The following is a 19,810-nucleotide window of genomic DNA, read 5'->3' as shown; positions in this document are numbered from 1 at the left end:
AGATCTCGGCTCTCGTTTGATCATGTGATAAGAAGTTATTGAAAATCTGTAAGATTCTCTTTAGCTTAGCTGCCAGTTACCTTTTATTTGTGTTAGCTGAATATTTAAATTAAGAAAAGTATACTATTAGCATTTTTTATTCATAACACAGAAAAACGGCTAAAAAACACAGGAAGACAGAGTAAGCAGACGAAGTATAGCACTGTGTGTTTCTAGACTTCGTGTGCTCGTCTCGCCTTAGTCAGCTTTCCGCGCTCTTTCCCTGCACGACCGTTGAAAGTTTTGAAAAAAGCATTTACTTTTTCTTCCTCAGGAAACCATCACCTTATTATTTTAATTTGATCGCACAGCGCGTAATGTATTACAATTCATGGACGTTATATCTGACAATTACCATTTTCCAGCGAATTAAAACCGGAGAGCTAAGTTACCAACTTCGAACGACGGCAAATGAGAGTAAAGCCGAAAGTATTTTTCTGCTCGACCTATTTCTGTATCAAGGCCAATGGTACACATGGTTCCAGGCATAAATGAAGTAAACAGCATAACAGGGCGAAAAAATAGATTGTACATATTCGCTTTTAGTTACGCACACAAAATGGAATACGTTTATTAACTGCTACAGCGAAGCGCTTTGATTGATATTTGTACATAAAGCTAGAGCTTGCAACAAGAGGCCCGAATCTCATTTATGCTAACCACGGCAATGATAACAGGGAACACAAGGAGTAACCTTCTTATGAAGTATACGCCATTCCTCTTCTGTACATACGTTTTGTATACGTCTGTTACATCAAAATATCGATAGAGAGCGCTCCAAGCTGTCAGTCTCATACAATGCTTTGCATGTTTGAATGTCCGAACCTCAATTTTCAACAGCTCGTTTGAAGTTGCGCGAAGCGCTTTTATTAACGATTTCACGAAAATATTTTGTTCCATCATTTCCGTGTTTTTTCTTCTGTGTGATTTTAACAGATGCATCTAACTCAGCCCCAAAACCAAAGTTCGGGAGAAAAGTCGTGTAAGGAGTAAAATGTACTAAAATGTAAATTGAGATTTTGTTTTCAGAAATTTCAGTTTCTAGTTTCGAGTTTTTAATGAGTATGCTTCCTTTGTACAAACAAATGGGGGGACGTCTTTCTTTACGAAGGCCTTGAGGAGAATTGCTCTTTATTTTTTCTTGTTTATTTAAACCTAATGAAGTAGTAGAGGTTGGTGCATTCCGCGGCGGGACTACTCTTTGTCGCTTAGCTTACAAAATGAAGAGAGACAAAAGCAACCATTCCTTCCTTTCCAGAGTCAGTGTTTTGTCTTCATCCTTGGTAGGTAAGCACGTTAGTCCAGAAAGCCACTCGACTTTGTTGTTGCCTGCGTCTTGTTGCTTCAGGACTTCCAGAATTTCAGTCGCAAGCACAGCCTCCCATAATCACTCCCAGTACTGTTCCTTCTTCTTTACTTCGTGTTCACAGGATGTTTGGCTCTGGCAGGAATGAAGTGTAAACCGTTTTCACAAACTAAGCATGCCACCCGGCAGCAGATATATAACACAGGGCACTCAGCACAGAAACACAAATCTTTGAGCTTAGTTGTTGCATACACTAGGTGGAGAAGACTACATTCTTTGTCCAGTGTTCCATGAAAAAACACACTCTTCCAGGTAAATTTACACTGAGTAAGCAAGCGGCCACAGCATAAATTATTTACAAAGAAAAATCATTCAGAGTAAAATCGTTATAGTGATACCTGTGTCGATGCGTACCCTACAGCATACAATCATCCTGTCAATGCAAAGTTAAAAGTTGTCATTAGCATATATATAATCTTATTCGCATGAATGTTCACGACCTGCTACCCCTAAATAACGCGTTGTATCCTTCGAACATTGCATCAATTCTTTGAAAACTCTTTACTGGGACCCCTACAGCAACTGTAGTGTGAAACTTCTCGTTTCAAAGATTCCTTCAACTCCGGGTGCCGCTACTCCTATGTACCTCCTCAAACGACACAGAAAAGCTGCGATGGTCTTGCGCGAACTTCGCAAACTCCCGGAGGAAAAGATTACAGGCTTTATCCACCAAAGAACATTAGCATACATTGAACTGACCTGAATTCCTCCCAACTGGGCACTGCTTACCATGCAACTCCGAAACGACCGAATTTCGTGACTAACTGTGTTTGGTTCTTTTTGTGTATCTCCATTTGAGTGCTTTTACTTCATTTCCTGCTTGCATTTGTTTGTTCGTTTTGCACATTATTGTTATAGTTTCACGTCACACATTGTGCAGAAACATTATATAGACTTGTAGACAGAAATTATTACCAGCAATATCTTCACGATCATGGTCATCATCGTGCGTATCAGCGCATCTATGTGCCGGTTGCCAGTCGATGGCCTCCGCTGGCCCTGCGAATCTCCTCATCATAAATTATCATTTGATTCTCTACCAATCTTGACAGCACTTTTTCGTCCTTGAGAACCGTTCTATCGCTCGTATGAGCCAACTATCTGCCCTACGCATTAGCGACTGTGTGCATGTCTTGCCTCCCCTAAATGTGAATTAGAATATCCGCTAGCCTTGTTCACTGTCTAATCACCTAGGTTGTCTTCTAAATGATACAATTTTCGACCATTTGGTTATACATACTACACAAAAGGAAAACAATGCAAAATTGACAGTACCATAAATGAGGCACTTGAGGACAACGACGGCCTTGTGTACAACCGTGTCATTTTTGTGTGGTTTTCCTTTATTCCAAGCAGCTGTTGTTGTTCTTTTTTTTTTGTTCCTTAACACTATGCCTACGACTTTGCATTCCATCCCTCGTTGCGTAGTTCCTAATGTCTTATGAGTTGTCTGGGGTAACATCCGTGTGCCATCTAGAACAGGTAGAATACAATTATTCAACAGTTTAGATCATGACAAAAATACCAACACATATGATGATTGTTTTCAAGCGCCGCAGTAGACGTGCGAATAATATATATGTGGTGCAACGCCATTCTTATCCGCTGCAACTTCCGTAATTCTGCCATAAATTTTCTTTTTTGTTATCTTGCCAATGTCCGTGCCTTGCCAATAAGTAAAAAAAGAAATAAAAAACCAAACGACCTATTGTGTCCAAACAGCCGAGATTTCAACATTCCAAGCATTCAAAACAACAGAAACAGCTTGAAATCAATATTTTCTTTCTTGCTTGTTGATGGACTGACTCGTAACGTCTAGCTATACCTCGGATTTTTGAAGAAAAACAGGAGCTGCCTGAAATAGACCGGCCTTTGGTGCCACTTGAACGTGCTGTATCGGAAGCTAGCAATCTATATGTTTATCAATGCTGCGAAATTTCAGCGAATTACCGATGAGTATAACGAATTCAGAGAATTCCATTAGATGACTTTCTGTCACCCTTCTTTAAAAAATTTGAAATCAGGGAACGTTAGCCGAAGGCGCCTCACGATTTATGAAAAACATGTGCTAAACTAGAAACGAGCAGTCGGTCGCGGGATCGAATCCCGGCCGCGGCTGCTGCATTTTCGATGGAGGCGAAAATGCTTGAGGCCCGTGTACTTAGATTTAAGTGCACGTTAAAGAACCCCAGGAGCCCTCCACTACGGCGTCTCTCATAACCATATCATGGTTTTGGGACGTTAAACCCCAGTTATTATTATTATTATTCTTAATTAGAAACGAGCAGTCAAGAGAAACGTGTTTGGGAATATTTTTATCAACACTGTTCTCTATGCATGTGCAAAGCAAATAGTGTAGACATCTTTTGGCGCCATATTGCACGAAGCATTTTAGAAAAATATCAAAAACTGTTATTCATTGGGAAAAAAAAACATGACACTATTGCTCTAGATGTACACCGTATGCACACGTTTTTTTTTTTTTGGTTTGTGCTATAATTATAAAGTGCATAACAATAATAAGTGTAGAGGTATGAAGTGTTTCTATGCTGTTCAACATGTGTTGCTTTATTTGTATGAAAGTTATGTACATGCATGTCCAATTGTTTGGGGGCTCTATTGTTTTATTTACATTGAAATTCATGTCGAATACGAATAGGAGTAAGAGCCCCTGTCAGGCACCATTGCCTTTAACTCTGACTCCGTTTTCTGTTTGGGAAAGGAAGACAATAAATATCAATCTGTTCTTGCAATTCTTTTCAAATAACGAGAAAAATGTTCATTATATACGGGGCCTATTATGTTGAACTAAAGCTTTTAAACTAAAAGATATTCCTGACTGCTTTTCACAGACTCTACTGAGAAAAACCAGTTCGCAGTATTTCCAGCACTTGTTAACGACCGCTACAGTAAATTTGGCGCAGGTATTGAGAACAGAATATGCACAGACGTGCGCTATAGTCCTGGCGAGAGGAGGAGGAGGAAAACATTTATTGAGCTATATACAGCGAGAGGTGTGGACGGGGTGAGCCGGATGGGCCCGCCCTTCACAAACACTAGGAGGGATCCCTAGTCCGGTATCCCTGTAGCTGCCGCGGCGGCCCGGGCTCTAGCCACCAATGCCTGTTGGGCTTGGAGGTCGGAGCAGCCGAGCAGGACAGCTTCCCAGTCCTCTCGGGTGGGGTGGGAGTGGGGTGGGTAGGCAGGGTTGGAGGGGCATGCCCACACCATGTGATAGGTGTCAGAAGACTCCTCCGCACAGTGCGGGCGCGCGCCCGAGAAGGCCGAATTGAAATGTTTTAATACTGCCGGGCACAGCACAGTATTGTGAAAAGGCGGAGAAGCCAGCGCTCCTGCGCCTTGGCGAGGCCTTTGCAAACGGGGGGATAGAGAGCTTGCAGAGCAATCTGTATACCTACCGGCAACTTGGTTGACATTGCCGCATTACTGCGTTACCGATAATTCCTATTTCATAACCCGAACAGTGAGATAACGTTCTTAGATTGAAAAGTCGTATTCAATGGCCGTCCTTCGTTAAAAGCATCCCGCTTCTTAGAATGCCATCCTCTGCAGCACCCAGTCGCGCGCCAGCGATTCCCCACTGAAACATACAGCGCTGGATCTCTCCCTCATTTAAACTTTTCACGAAAACGCAGCGTCATTTTGAAAGTCATGCACGAGCCGATAGTAGACTCACCGACCGCTAATGTGACCTGCTACGCTAAAGTCTACAATATACTAGTAAATCAAGAGTACTTATTTTCATTTGAAGGAATAGCTGTGTCCACCGACCTCGATGTTAATACACTTGGTTCACTCGTTTTCTACCAATAGACAGGGGTTATTATTTTTGCATGGCTCCACTTCACAAAGTTTACCCAAATAGGTGCGGGATACGCTGGCGAAATTATAATAATACTAGTAAATAATAATATTAATAATAATTATGGCTGGAGTTTAACATCCCAGAAGCACGAATGATTATGAGAGACTCCGTAGTGGAGGTCTCCTGAAATATCGACCACCTGGGGTCCTTTATTGTTCACCTAAATGTAAGTACACGGGCCTCCGGCATTTTCGCATCCAGCTGAAATTCTGGAAAACCGTGAGATGATCAGTAATGCGGTCGTCAGATAAGTCAGATATAACATATATGTGCTCGCATGATGACGGCCTGATAACTCTTATGGAAGGCAACTGACGACGAACGCAATATGTTCCGTTTGTTGTAAAATGGTTTGTTTAAAAAAAAAAGAACGAAAATTGGCAGAATAATAAATGTATTACTGGTGGCTTGAGGCTCTCGAATAAATTGTAAACGGACTCATTCATCCTAGTGCCGGAGGCAAAGTGGAAGAACGGTATTAACGTTGCTAGGTCTCCTGTTTGTCAACAACGAGTCCTCACGTAATATTTTAAGTTTAGATTTTTTCTATGCAAATTTCATGCCGTAAAGACAGAGTGCCTATACAAAGAAGCACATTTTCTTTTCCTAAAGTGGAATCATGCGTTATTTATAAGCGAATTGGCGTAACCGGTGGCCTACTGCTTCGAATATCTCAGCTGAACCCGTTTAGTTTACGCTTCTTATCACTTTGTATGAATTACTCAAATTGCTTTTTTTTTTCGTCTGAGAAAGTCACTCATGACGACAACATGGCAGATTCACAGGCCTCAGTCAATAATGACATTTATAGTAGCAGCGGCGAATCATCACTTAGAATCAAGTCACCACCTGCATCATCCGCGGTCTATGCTTGCGTATGCCGTAAGATTACTACTTCATTTGCCATCCGTTGTGACGGTTTAAGGAAGAAACATATGAGGCAGTTCGCGGCCCTTTTAGCATAGCAAAAATAAATTTACCCACACACCCCTCCCCCCAACTTCGATAACAAAGATTTACAGTTCTAACCGTTAACATTTTGTTGCTTTATTGTAATGGATACGCAGGTACGAGGAACTTCAGGGGGTGCAGTAAACAGCTAAGCAGTGATAGTTTATTTTTTTTATGGTACGGCGGAACAGTTTGATTACAGAAATCTACTTCCTGAAGTGACCATTTTTCTCACTTCAAGCACACCTAAACATGATAACTTGTGAGGGAATTGAGCCAACCGTGTATATACGCTACTTATTGTAATGACTGCTCTTAAATGAAAACGAAGCACAGGTTCCTCTATTCTTGCGACGACTAACTAGGCGCGCAATTATACTTAGGCGCTGCGGAGACCGGTAGCGAAAGTGCAAGAGGCTTTCTGTAAACGACCGCTGCGTGTTTTAACGAGATATTACCGAGCAGGTAGTGCTCGAAGCCATAAATATTCTGCTTCCGCTGCAAATGGTTGCACCATTCTCGCGAGGGTTTGTACTATAGCCTCACCTGCTCTTAGCGGATAGTTATGGTGCGTCTTCCAAGAAAGGGCTTCGTTATAAATCACCAAAGTATTAGGTCCACAAAAATGTTCGTGATGAGAAACACCGCAATCGCAATTTTCTAGCGACGCAGCGGTATATGTATACGGGAAAATTAATGAATCAGCCAGCTGCCATCAGGCTTAGTTTGGTGCGTTTCCTCTTTGTCGCTTTGTAGTTTTCTCTAATTCTTGTACAGCCCATATTAAGTACCGAACGACTCATGAAAGACCAAAGGTGGGATAAAACAGGATAATCTAACAGCTGAAAGCAGTGGAAATGCCCGAGTATGGTGCCTATAGCATCACAGAAAGCAGTAAGCTGTCCATAATGCCATCGCGGCCAATCTAAGGCTACTTGTCTAGCAAAAAATTCTGACCACTAACTGTACGATACTACTACTACTACTACTACTACTACTACTACTACTACTACTACTACTACTTATACTACTACTACGACTACTAACACTACTACTACTCTTACTACTTAGTACTACTACTACTGCTGCTACTACTGCTGCTACTACTACTACTACTACTACTACTACTACTACTACTACTACTACTGCTACTACCTACTACTACTACTACTACTACTACTACTACTACTACTACTACTACTACTACTACTACCACTACTACTACTATACTCTAGCAACCTAAAGATTCCGCGCGAGACTAGGATTCCCTACTGGTGGGCCAATTCAAACTTCAAATGTCCGTGAACTGCCACGCGTGCGCTTTCGGCGGAGCGCGTGCTGCCTTTGGTAGCGTCTCCACAATGTCCAACGTTTCTTCCTCATGCCGCAAGCTTGGTACACATTATTATTATACACTCTAAAAAAAAAGGGAGCGAGAATGGAGCAACGGGCTCCGTTCCTCCTTCGGAGCAGCGACTTTCTCCTTGCGGACGAGTTACTCGTCGCGCCCTCTTGCGGCAAGCGCCAGGGAGAAACGTTTTCTCACTCAACCACGTGACTTGCGCGCGCGCGCGCATGCGCACGCCGAGTTACATCGTGATTCCGTCTGCGGAGAGCGGACGCTTTTTCGCGCTCGCTCGGCATCTCAGACCAGATTATCCAGTGCTACCGATCTCGGCCAGTCGCGTGCAATTACTTGTACCTAGGATTGATGCGAGCAACACACGGGTGACGTTCATTGTTTTGGGTCTATGTGTTGAGTAACGTGTGTGGCGTTTTTTTTTTTCTTTTTTTATAGGCTCAGCGTGTGCGCGATGCGCCGCATACTTTCGTGTGTCTCGTGTTGTTTGTATACGTTTGGCGCACGATCTGCTTTTGTCATAATACAGTAAGTCCCGCTTCACCAAAACAGTCTGTTTAATGAACACCTTAGACTGTACACCAATAATTCAATTTTTTCGGCGTTAACATACTTGGCAAGGCACGCGTATTTAGTTTTACACAGCACTTATCAACAACAAGCAATATAAAGAAGCATGAAAGTTAATTTTTACAACATTTAGCAACGTGATACCACTGGACAGCGCATCGTGAAAAGTACGATGAACGTATAATTGCTGGAGTTTGACGTGTCGAAAACACCGTATGATATGAGCACGCCGTATGTGGGACACGGATTAATTTCAATCAACTGGGGTTCGTTAACGTGCACCGAACTAAGCACATGGGTGTTCTTGCCTTTCCGCCCCCATTGAAATGTGGCCGCCGTGGCCGCATTTTAAACGTTAACCTGCATCATAATTGCACATATCTGAAGAATAAGTCAATGACTTCTGCCAATTAAGATAAAATTCTCAATCACATGCGTTTTGGAATACGCATGCCATCACTGAGAATTAGGACGGACTTATGCACGCGTGCAGTATGTATCTCTCGTTCTCAGGATTTTGCTTTGGCGTGCGAAACTCAACACAAAATGCCTTCTAATGACAGCTGTGCACAGTAGGTAATCACTAACACTCTCACTCAACCTTTGTGAAAAGAGTATTCCAAATCCAACGCAAGACTAACCACCGCCACAACGACAACTACACAGTTGTCGCACAATGACCGCAATTTCACACGCCAGGCGAATACCGTGACGTAACAGTAGCAGAGCAGCATGTATGTAGAGCGTACTGAAATATTACAGAACAGGTATGAGGGTAGCGTTCTTTTCCATAATTCGCGCGGTGTAGCGCCAGTTTCTCTACTCAAGTAATCGAGCTGCCGCGGCGCCAAGAGCCACTGACAGCGCTCTCGAAGACCACCGTCCGGTGCGAAGCCATCTTGTCTTGTTCTTCGCCACGACCCGCGTTGTAATGTACGTATACACAATGAGACGGCCGTACCGCATCAGAAGCATTGTCACTGAAGGGCTACAGTTGAACGAATCCATGGTCCTCGTCATACTTGTGGTCAACGCTAAATAGAATGTGAACCCGATGTCAACACCAAACCACTCAACGAAGTCCACGCGACGGAGGCTGACCGGCATGTTGCTGATCTTGCGCCCTCCCACAGTAACTATTGAAATAAAGAAATGAGAGAGAGAAATTTCATCTGTGGCCGCTGTCGGAAGATGGCGCTACTTCAAATGTCATCGGAATGGTATGACGCGTCTCAATGTGGTCGTTTTCGCACTAACTTATTCAACTCTGTAATTATATCGTTCATTATTATGCGGCTTAGATTAACTGGTGCGCTTGGCTAAGCCATAGCTACTATTTAATAATGTCGGCGTATATTGTGACGCGCCATGGAATCGTAAAGAGTTGAATAAAAAATGACGCAACCTTTGTGCCACCATGGTCCACTGTAATTCAGTGACTATATAAGGGCCAGCGCTTCATAGAGGGGTATGTGTAAGCGTCTGTACGTATGCGTCTGTAGTGAATGGTTTTATACATGCGAATGAATTGTGTATGTATTGAATTCATTGTGTGTACTATGTATATGCCGAGTGAACGTGTGTGTATCAACTTTCCGGTGTCCTTGAGTAATCCATGAATGGCCCTACCTTCCCGAAATGCCGTGTGCAGTGTCAACGTACGCCGCCTCTGACAGAAACAACTTTTTTTAGTATTGTTTAATCCCTCTAGATGGCGCCAGCTACCACCTACTTCACGGCCGCGGCGCTCTCACAGCTCCACCTACTTATATGAAGTTGAACATCTATCTATCAAAACTATGCTCTGCTCAGCCGGGATTGTTTTGATGTTACAGAATGTACATTTTGAAGCCACAAACGCGTGGATAACGTCGCTACACCGTGTGACGCTTCGACAAATAAAGACAGCAAGCCTAACGTAGTCTCCGGATGAGAGCCCCTTTGCAATATCCGTCTCTTTTAAAGTGAACGCCGTCTCGCTGGCCGAGCGAAACGTACGAGTTCCATCGTTCCGTTTCGCGAGGTTTTCATCACTACAGGTTTGTCTCCTTGATTTTATTGTCATATCGTTCGATATTAAGCTCAGAGGGACCATTTTTTGTGAATGCCAGTGCCGCATACTCTTTATCAGTCGAGAATCGATGCACTCGCTAGGCCTAAATCTATTGCTCGCTTCGCTGGCTGGCGTCAGCCATCTTGATTTTGGACGGTTTCTCCATTGAAATGGAGGAACGGTTTCTCCATTTGAAGACGAAACATTGGGGACATCGCCGTTTCTCCCTTAAAGGAGAGAGGGTCACTCCATTTTTTTTAAGAGTGTATGGCTGAGTATCACTGCAGCCTTGAAAACGAAAAACTGGAGTGAGCCTGTGAAGCTGCTTCTTCAAGAAACTCGGGACGATTTCGCTCTGTGGAGGTGGGCGACCAGCGGAGCTGACGGGTGCACTCCAGTCTCTCTTCTCCACGGGCGTAGCCAGGGGGGGGGGGGGGGTTGGGGGGTTCAACCCCCCCCGAAATTTTTCAGTTTTGCTTGCGTATATATACAAACGCACGCACGAACATACATAAAGTATGGTTGAACCCCCCCCCCCCCCCGAAAAAAATTTCTGGCTACGCCCCTGCTGTTCTCATCCCAGTTCTTCATAAACGCGCTGCTCTTCGGCCGTTCACAAAACGCGCGGCCGCCCCATTCTTGATACGGACGACCTTGCCAACGCAGCGCCTCGACTAGATTGACGTGGTGAAAGACGTACTGGCTATTTTTTTTAACAGCACAGCTGTGTACGCTGGGTGTAAGGTGTAATCCCTGAATTGAAAGAACCTCCCCGAGCGAAGACGTCACTGCCAGAACATGTGCGCACGGTAACAGTTCCTGTGACGTCACACGGCGCAGCTGAACCGGCACGCGCTCTCTTCCGCCTCTTCTTCATCTCCTGCTTCCCTCCCAGAGCACGTGCGCCTATTTCTCCGGCGTGGGATGCAATAACCATGATGTGCGAGGCAACCAGTAGAGAGCGAGAGAAACAAAGAGGCGTAAATATTGAGAAAAAGAAAAATTCTAGGGGAAATATTATCTTCGAGCGGCGAGATTTGAAACCGCGTAGTCACGAATATTCGACTCGAATATTTCGGCATGCGAATCGATTTCGCAGGACGCTTTTACTATTCCAAAATATTCGAACACCACAAAACTTTATAAAAAGAACTAAAATCAGCACAAAGAATTGCGTACTTGTGCTAAATTTCGAAAAGTCTGTGCACAAATTGCCAATTTAGCTTCAGTTGCCACATTGCCCCCCCCCCCCTCCAGCCCCACACACGCACGCAAACGTAATTTATCTTCCACAACTGTTTGTTGAGGGACTCTGTATTCTACGAAGTTTGATCGTGATTTAACGCGGTTAAATGGAAAAATATTTCGTGCAATTTCAAGTTTCATTTGCTCAGCATCGCCTTCGTCTGTCTACTGTGTAGGGCGAAAGGAAAGTATTTACCCCGTAATGCGCTTCTGCAAATGTGCCAGTATTCAAGGGGGACCATTCCAAAATGAAAATTGTCTAAAAATGACGACACCCAGTACTATTCTTGGTCATCCTAAGATGCAACTGCAGTGAACATCCTGCCGATGAGCTGTCATCGCTGCTCCCAATTGGGAAAACATGCTTAGAGGAATAAATCGTGCCGACAAGATTAATACATGAGTTCTACTGTGTCTAGTGAACTCCATTTTTCTTTGTCTAGAGGAATGGTGACATGCACAACGGTGTCGCCGCTCTCTGAGCATATCAAGCAGCCATGCATCGTTCATGACAATCACATTTGACGGCTTATGTGGCAGTGTAGAGCAATAGTATTGCACAGTGCATAACTGACATGTACATTATTTGCTGTACAACAAGCTTACTTTTTCATGTCTGGATTGTGAAAAAACTTTACTTCTTACAAACGTCAGTCGTACTATTCGTATTCTGAAATATTTCAAAAGTTTCGGTTGGATTCGCACCTGGTTTCCTTTATTCTAATTGCTTTCGAAGTTAAAAATTGGATATTGGCACACCCATAAGTGTTAGATTTCTCCTCGGTGCGGTGTGAAGTGAACACGAGTGCGGCGTGCCTCTTTTGAGCATTGGATAATGTGTTTCCAAAACTATTGTTGAATACGCGTACCAGCATTAATGGAAGTGCTTTATGTCCATGTCTCAAAACAGATTGTGCTTGCAGGCATCATTTGCTCCGTAGCATGTGTATGAAAGGATGGGCACTCATCAGGGACCTACGAATTCCATTCCTGATGTTAATGTGGCTGCGTGCCGTTAAATAGATTATGATTCATTCTAGGTGGTTCGCGGTCAGACCGTCGGCGACCCAAATCACGTATGCTAGGATCATGACAGCCGCACGGTAATTAGTAAGAGGTCGTATTAGCTCGACCGAAGTGCCACACGTGAATGGGGGAACGGACTTATTCATTCAAATACGAATAGTTCCACTGCGCTCTCAGTGCACGAGTGGCATTGAGTGAGTGCAAAATACGAAGCAATCCAGGATCCAGAAAAGCACACACGAACTTTGTAATGACTAAATAGTCGAGAAATGTTAACCTATTTGCGTTTTAGCGTGTCACGTCATGGAGCATCAACGCGCGAATAAGCGCGGTCTCACATGCTTCCTGCGCAACTCGTGCCATTATGCGCCGACGATATTCTCTTGCCGAGTGGCCGCAGGCAGTGAGTGCGCGTAGACCCCCTCAGTCCTGCTTTCATCGGGGCGCCCACATCGACCAGTCCCGGACGTGACGTCAGGGACGAGAGGGAAGTGAACTTCCTGTTGCCTGAACGCTCGAAGCGTGCAGCACCGAGGCAAAGATCTTTAACGAAAAAAATCGAGGGAATGAGGAGGAGGAGGGTTGCCAGAGGAGGCGGGGCCAGACTGGGGCTCCGATCTTCTCGTGGTTCGGACTCCGACGCACAGAGTGCAGACCGGTGTCGGCGCGAGTGCACGGAGCCGCATCCTTCCGGTGCGGGAAGTGAGAACGCAACACGCGGAAACATCCGGAGAGTGGCAATGTCCGCTCCACGCTTTCCATCCTGGACTGTCCCGACGGCTACCACAATGTGGCGTGCTGTTTCCCGTCTCACACGTTGGGTCCTGTTACTCGTGTTTCTTGGCGCAGGCTTGGCAGATGCCCTAGCCGTCACACCTCCTACGGGTAAGCTAGTTTCTTTGTGCAATGCTCCTGCGATGCTTCGCGCTTGCCGGTGCGAGGATGCTGCCGTGTCACCGACGCGCAGCTCCTTGACGGTTATTAGATATGCGCGCCCGCGGACAACCTGACAGCATGAAGCGTCCTTTGCAATAACGCATACGGGAGCCGACAAGTGTGAAACCCACCGGGAACTTTAGGCTGCAAGAATTGCTCCGGACCTGTGGTGTATATTCCTATCTGCTCTAATTCGCCGCTGTTGCTCATTTTCTGTGCAGTTCGGCTGCTGAGCATGAGGTGGCGGTTCACTTCTATGCCCTGTGGGCTTATTCCTACGTTACTGTATGACGACAACAGTTGCCCGTCTTTATTATTACGAATGTTGAAGAACTTTATCCAGACGAGATTACTTCCGTCCTCCGTATATCTCTATCCCTTCCAAAGTCTGACTTTGACTCGTCAGACTTTAGTGCTGAATATGCTTTTGTCACCTTCATTTTATGTTAGAGTAGGCGTGCCTAGGAAATCTGACACATGCTAGTAGTGCAGAGGCCATTTTGACGAGCGGTGGAGAGCTTGATTGTGGAAAACGAGCCGTAGCTATACGTCGAATATTTAGAATGTATATGCATATAAAGAAAGGCGCAGTAGCCTGTCCTAATACATTTATCTTCATTTCTTTGTGTTTTAGACGCTGGCGGTGTACCTTCTTTTGCCCACTTTCCAACAGAGACAACACCAGACTCCTGATAACTCCTGCTGTTTATACATTCATAAGCTCGTACGTTGAGATGGAAAACTTACTTGGGAGAGTCAGAAACGGAATCTATTATGGAGAGAACCGTGCGCGTGCCGGTGTCAGTAAGACCTGTGCTGCGCGATACCATGAATTCTTTCACGCGTTCGCGGCAAGCTTTTGTGATGGCCCTAGGGAGGGAGAGAGCAAACTATTGTGGCTGGCTTCCCGCCGCACCTCAAAAGCTGTATCACGGCAAGTAGCAACCTTTTTGCCGGTAAAAGATTTTTCTTCTTCCTTGTAGGGCAGTCAGCTGAACAAGAGGCGCTCCGACTTGTTTGACGCACTTTGTTATTCTGAACGATGCAAACATTCCACTTCACTGTTCTAACCATGCATTGTATAGATGCGCAACGTGAAGTTAATGTCGAAAGCAACGTGTTGTCAGATTTCTGCTGTCCTGGTATAAACCACACACTTCGTTGCAGATGCCGACTTGGTACATTTTGTTCCTTCAAGCACAGTGACGACGCTTTGTAAGCTCTGGGCTTAGTTATTTCTATGTGAATCTGGGCAAATATTCCGTTTTTGAGATAATCTTACATGGCCAACGATGGCTTCATGTTGCAATATCTTCATGTTGCAATAGCGTCTTGGTGTTCTATAACGGAATATGCAAATTATTGTCAGTGAACTTTACAGTATTTGGTTTTGGTAAAGAAAGAGAATTAAATTTTAATCTACGACCGGGCGCGTGTTCTCTTCGCCCAGAGGTGGGTGACTTCGTTATTCCAGGTAGCCATGGAAGGGGGAAGTTACAATTTAATGTGGCCCACGCGTGCTCGAAATTTACGATGAAAGCGATATAGCACACATAGATTTGCATTATCGGAATCCTTAGGCTGCAAGTGTCAGAAATAGACTGAAGTTTCCAAACGTCGCAATAAGCGACACTTCCTGAATCGAATATCAACGATAACAAATTTCTCGCTTTGTCTTTTGGAACTCTTAACTGACTGCAAGAACGTCTTGTCGTATGTACATCAGGTTGACGCCATCAACAGGGTATATGTAGTTTCACGAAAGATAAATTACTTTAATTCCGTAGTTTACGCGCCAAAACGGCTACATGATCACGATGCAAGACACGACATCGAATATTCTCGGTCACCGTGCCCGTTCACGTAATCTAAGCGCCCAGGTGCTCTTGTATTTTACTCCCATCAAAATGCAGCCACCATTACTGGGTATTGGAGTGCCATTTCGCAGGCCTACTGATATTAATGCAGGCGCAAGAAAAAAAAAGTCAGTGCTATGACAAGGACGAATTAGACTAAACCATTTAGGCATCAGTTATACATACACCTTTTGCACACGTTGGCCTTGTCACAATTGCCAGATCTTCCCTACGCATTCATTTTATATGACATAAAGATAAGACCACCTGATCCCCCCTTTCTTTTAGTGTCACGGACGCTCCTGTTGCACACTTGTATGTGAGGTGTCACTTCATGGGCCCAGAATGTCTCGAAACTCATTATCAAAATAGGAATTAGCAAAACGAGAATGATGGTTTTCCCGCGTATCACGTGTAGTTAGCCTTGCCGCGTTTCATGTCGCAACCATTTTAGGAAGATACCAGCTCCCACATATTGCCGCTAGCTGATGTGTTGGCCCGTCTTGACGACAGACCCCTGTCGAAACAGTCAGTGCTGGAATGCCGACCCGAACTGTCTACACACCGAAATTCAATTAAGGCCTTACTGAACTTTTTGCGCGCCAGCGGCCTATTGAACAGGCTTTAGTACTCCCGCTCTACACCTTCCTTTTGTTTATTTGTTCTTTTTTTCGCGCGCCTTCTCTTCTCTCCGCTTTCCTTTCCATCTTTCATTCCCCCTCCCCTTGGTGTAGGGTAGCATGCCGGAAGCTACAATTCTGGTTGACATCCCTGACTTTCTCTCATTTTATTACCTCTCTCTCTCTACCAGCCCCGAACAGTGCAAAACAAAGCTTACCATCTGTGCCGAAATGAGCACTTGGATGGACGACATGTTCGATCAGTACTTGAGCAATGCGCATCTCTGCTGCACTTCAACAACTTTGTAGCCTTATAAAAAAATCCTCGAGGTACTTCGAGTGCATACCAGCATGTCACAGTGCGCAGTAAACTACACGTTTGAAACAGACGCGAGCAATATCAACGTTCCTTTTGAGAAACAAGATTGTACAAAGTAGCCGATGACGCGCAGTTGCCGAGTTCACAATTCGTAAAAAAATCGATGTTGCCTTGCCTAAAGCATAACAATCACATCGCACGAAGGCAATACCTCATATACGTATAAGCAAGCGATCACCTTTCAGTAGGAGGCCGTCGTGGTAACTCAATCAAATGAAATCAAATCAAATTTATTTCAACATACAAGTGATGTCGTGGATGTCAGTGGTCACGGTGCCTCGCTGCTGGCCTGAAGACGTGGGTTCGATCCCAGCCGCGGCGGTCGCAATTTGATGTAGGCGAAATGCGAGAAGTTCATCTACCGTGCGATGTCAGTACACGTGAAAGACCTCCAGGTGCTCGAATTTATCTGGAGCCGTCCACTAAGGCGTCTCTCATAATGTGAGTCGCATTGGGACGTCAAGATCCATAAAGCAACCAGCCAATATTCGAGGACGCTTCTCTTTTGCATTTAAGTCGGCGCTGATCACATGTAAATGTATAGATCATAACTTTTAGGTATGTGGTAATCACCTACGTTAAGTTAGGTTTTAAAGCACATTATCGCCTACTTACACTACAAAGGTGGTAGTATTACTACTCACAGGCGGCGAGTTGTTATTTTCGTCAACTTTAGCTCATCATTGCCGTTGTCTGACAAATGCTACATTTTCAATTATAAACTACAAATAGCATCCCCTGTGCTCTGCTTGGCTTCACTATCTGTTGGCTTCTTATGCTTGGGTCTAACAGAAACAAAAGAAAAAATCTGGATCCTTGATCCATTCCCTTTCTCTCGTCCGGTCGCCCGCTTAGAAATTTAGCGATACTAAATCCTAAGACATTATTTTTTCTTTCCTTGATATCCGTTTTCGTAGTTAGTATCATTCTATAACAACATTTTCTGCATCGTATACCTACTCCTAGAACGAAGATGATTTGTCCGCTCCAAGGAATGAAATTTTATCATCACCATCATCGTTCAGTACCACTAATTTCACGTCCAGTACCTATAGGTTGCTTTTATGCAAGCAACTTATATAACACTTTTAATTTATATAATTAACCACGCACTTTGACGTTTATTAACTCCTGATTTATCATACCATGAGAAAGAGATGCGTACACAGAACATACGGTTGTGGACATTGGCATTGAGGTGGTCACGTCCCAATTTAATATGCTCGGCTACATCATGTACGGTCAGCGTCATTATAACAGGCTTTTCCGTCACGCTACAAAACATAACAAAATTTGCAGCATTCTCAGTAACATATAGCACTGTAACTACAGCAGAAATATAAGCAGTGGACAGTGTGGTCGAAGCCGACAGGAAATGGGGCGATAATGAGAAAACAAAATGTGCCCTCGTTAAGCGGCCGCGTTCGTACAAGAAACAACAACAACAACAACAACTAGAGCATCAACAAGAATCAAACGCGCTCGCCGGTGTTTGCTGAGTGTCGGTGGCGCACCCGAATGGCCTTCGTGCGGAGAAACGCGTAGCATTTATCGGTTTTCCCGCGGAAAGCCCCTGCGGGGCAATTTCAGGCAACGCGCTTCCGGTAGAGAAAAGCCCGAACCGCCACTGCTCGATAATTCGGTAATCAAAAAGTGCGCTGAAAGCTTGCAGGTCTCTCAAGTTACCTGAAGAAAAATCCCAGTACTCCAAGAGCAATCAGGAAAGGAGACCGATCGCCACAGTTTAAAGATTTCTCTTTGAGTGTTAACACAAAGATGTTTTGTCAATGAGCATCAGCATTGTTGAAGCACTTCTGTGTTTTATCAGCGTGACGTAACTTTATCGCCTATCAGCGTGATCACTACGTGGTTGTAACTAAATAAGGAGAGTGAGAAGGGAGTAATCAGGGGCGCACCTTATTATTGTTAAAGTACTGAAGTTTACCTGCGTGCCCTCGATGTAAATCTTCTTTAAGCGCTTTCTATGAGGGTGCTCTGGGAACGGGTAGTGCAGTGATCTTCGCGAATCATAATTCATGCGTTAACGAGGCAAAAATATCAGTTCGAGCCACATCTTACGATGAAGATTTTATCACTGCTGCGAGGCCCATTTTTTTAAATATTTTTTTTTAACCTATGGGACGCATGCGATAGTCTTAATTTTTGTCACTTCTGCTGTTGCACTATATCTTAAACCTTGCATTACTTGTAGTCTTTGTGATCTGTGTTCATGTTCTTTCTTTGAACTTTAGTTCAATTCTTCCTGTCTTCCGCTTACGTCTATTCTCTCGTGCCGTTCGTGTAGAAAAGAGTTGCGCTATTTTTGCCCACTGGTGTCAGTCTGATAGTTCCTATTTTCCTATCTGTACTTTTTATGTTTTCTTTCGCAACAACAACAACAAGAACAAGAACACAACAACAACAACAACAACAATAATAATAATAATAATAATAATAATAATAATAATAATAAGAAGAAGAAGAAGAAGAAGAAGAAGAAGAAGAAGGATAGGGCTCCTACGCATTTGGAGAGGCCACACCAGGTAATGTTTACTGGCGTGTCGTGGGCCGCATTCCTTAGTTTGGTCTCTCCTTGTGTTACTTCCTCAAAGAAGTTTGGTCTAAAGTACTACAGATTTATTTTTTCGTCTTGCTGCTAATGCGCTGTATAGTTTCTTCTTTTCCTCATTTTTGCTGGATATGTTTTTCACCATTCTCGCATTTGCCGGATTCGGAGACGAGCGCATTCACTAACAGGGTCGCTATGCGTGCCCTAGAGTCTCGCGTGCCAAATGAGTGAAGAGACTGCAGTGTATACTGCCCGTCTCTCCTCAATCAGCCAGTCAGCGCTCACTGAAAGCTGCATTGTGGTGATGTCTTCAAAAGTGACCGCCTCTGTACACGGCCCCTGCTCAAGTTGTCTTATCCAACATTGCCAATCTAATTGCAAGCTAATAAAACAAACTGCAAGCATTTTAAGATTGTTGCGCTTGCTAGTACAACATGATTGTCACCTCTTTTAAGTGCGGAGCACTTTAGGGGCTCGGGCTGTCGTATGCTGTCGTCGTCGTCTCATGTCGCTTGGAGTAACGCAGGCAAAACCATGTGTATCATAGCTATCTATAGCATAGTCATGTATAGCAAGGGGCGGTAAAGAGAAGGGAGGCTGAGGAGCAGTGATGTGAGGGTGAGGAGGAGGGCAAGGAGTATCGGTGATCGTTTGGTGCCATCCTATGTCGCCGCTTGGCGTCACACAGGGAAAACCATGGATAGCATAGCCATGTATAGCAAGAGGGCGGGAAAGGGAAGTGATGGTGAGGAGGAAGGGAGAAGGTAAAGCATAGCATAGCCATGTATGGCGTCACACAGGCAAAACCATGCTTAACACAGCCATACATAGCATGACATAGTAAGGGTGCGGGAAAGGTAAGTGATGGCGAGGAAAATAGAAAGGAGGAGAGGAAAGGATAAAGCGTAACATAGCCATCTATGGCGTCACGCAGGCAAAATCATCTATAGCACA

The 19,810-nt window shown here is 44.4% G+C and overlaps 1 protein-coding gene across 1 annotated transcript in view; it reads left to right on the top strand.

Annotated features, from left to right (window-relative positions):
• Window positions 1-13,140: 13,140 nt before the first annotated feature.
• LOC119394204 (uncharacterized) overlaps window positions 13,141-19,810 on the top strand; it is a 93,902-nt gene continuing 87,232 nt past the window's right edge. The window contains exon 1 of the mRNA XM_037661479.2: window positions 13,141-13,381. Coding sequence (XP_037517407.1) covers window positions 13,237-13,381 — 145 coding nt within the window. The 5' untranslated portion in view covers window positions 13,141-13,236. The remainder of the gene's footprint in view (window positions 13,382-19,810) is intronic.

Source organism: Rhipicephalus sanguineus, chromosome 5 (assembly GCF_013339695.2).
Source record: "Rhipicephalus sanguineus isolate Rsan-2018 chromosome 5, BIME_Rsan_1.4, whole genome shotgun sequence".
Taxonomy (NCBI): Eukaryota; Metazoa; Arthropoda; class Arachnida; order Ixodida; family Ixodidae; genus Rhipicephalus; species Rhipicephalus sanguineus.
Note: the sequence above shows the minus strand (reverse complement) of the source record. Positions and strands in the feature narration are given on the sequence as shown.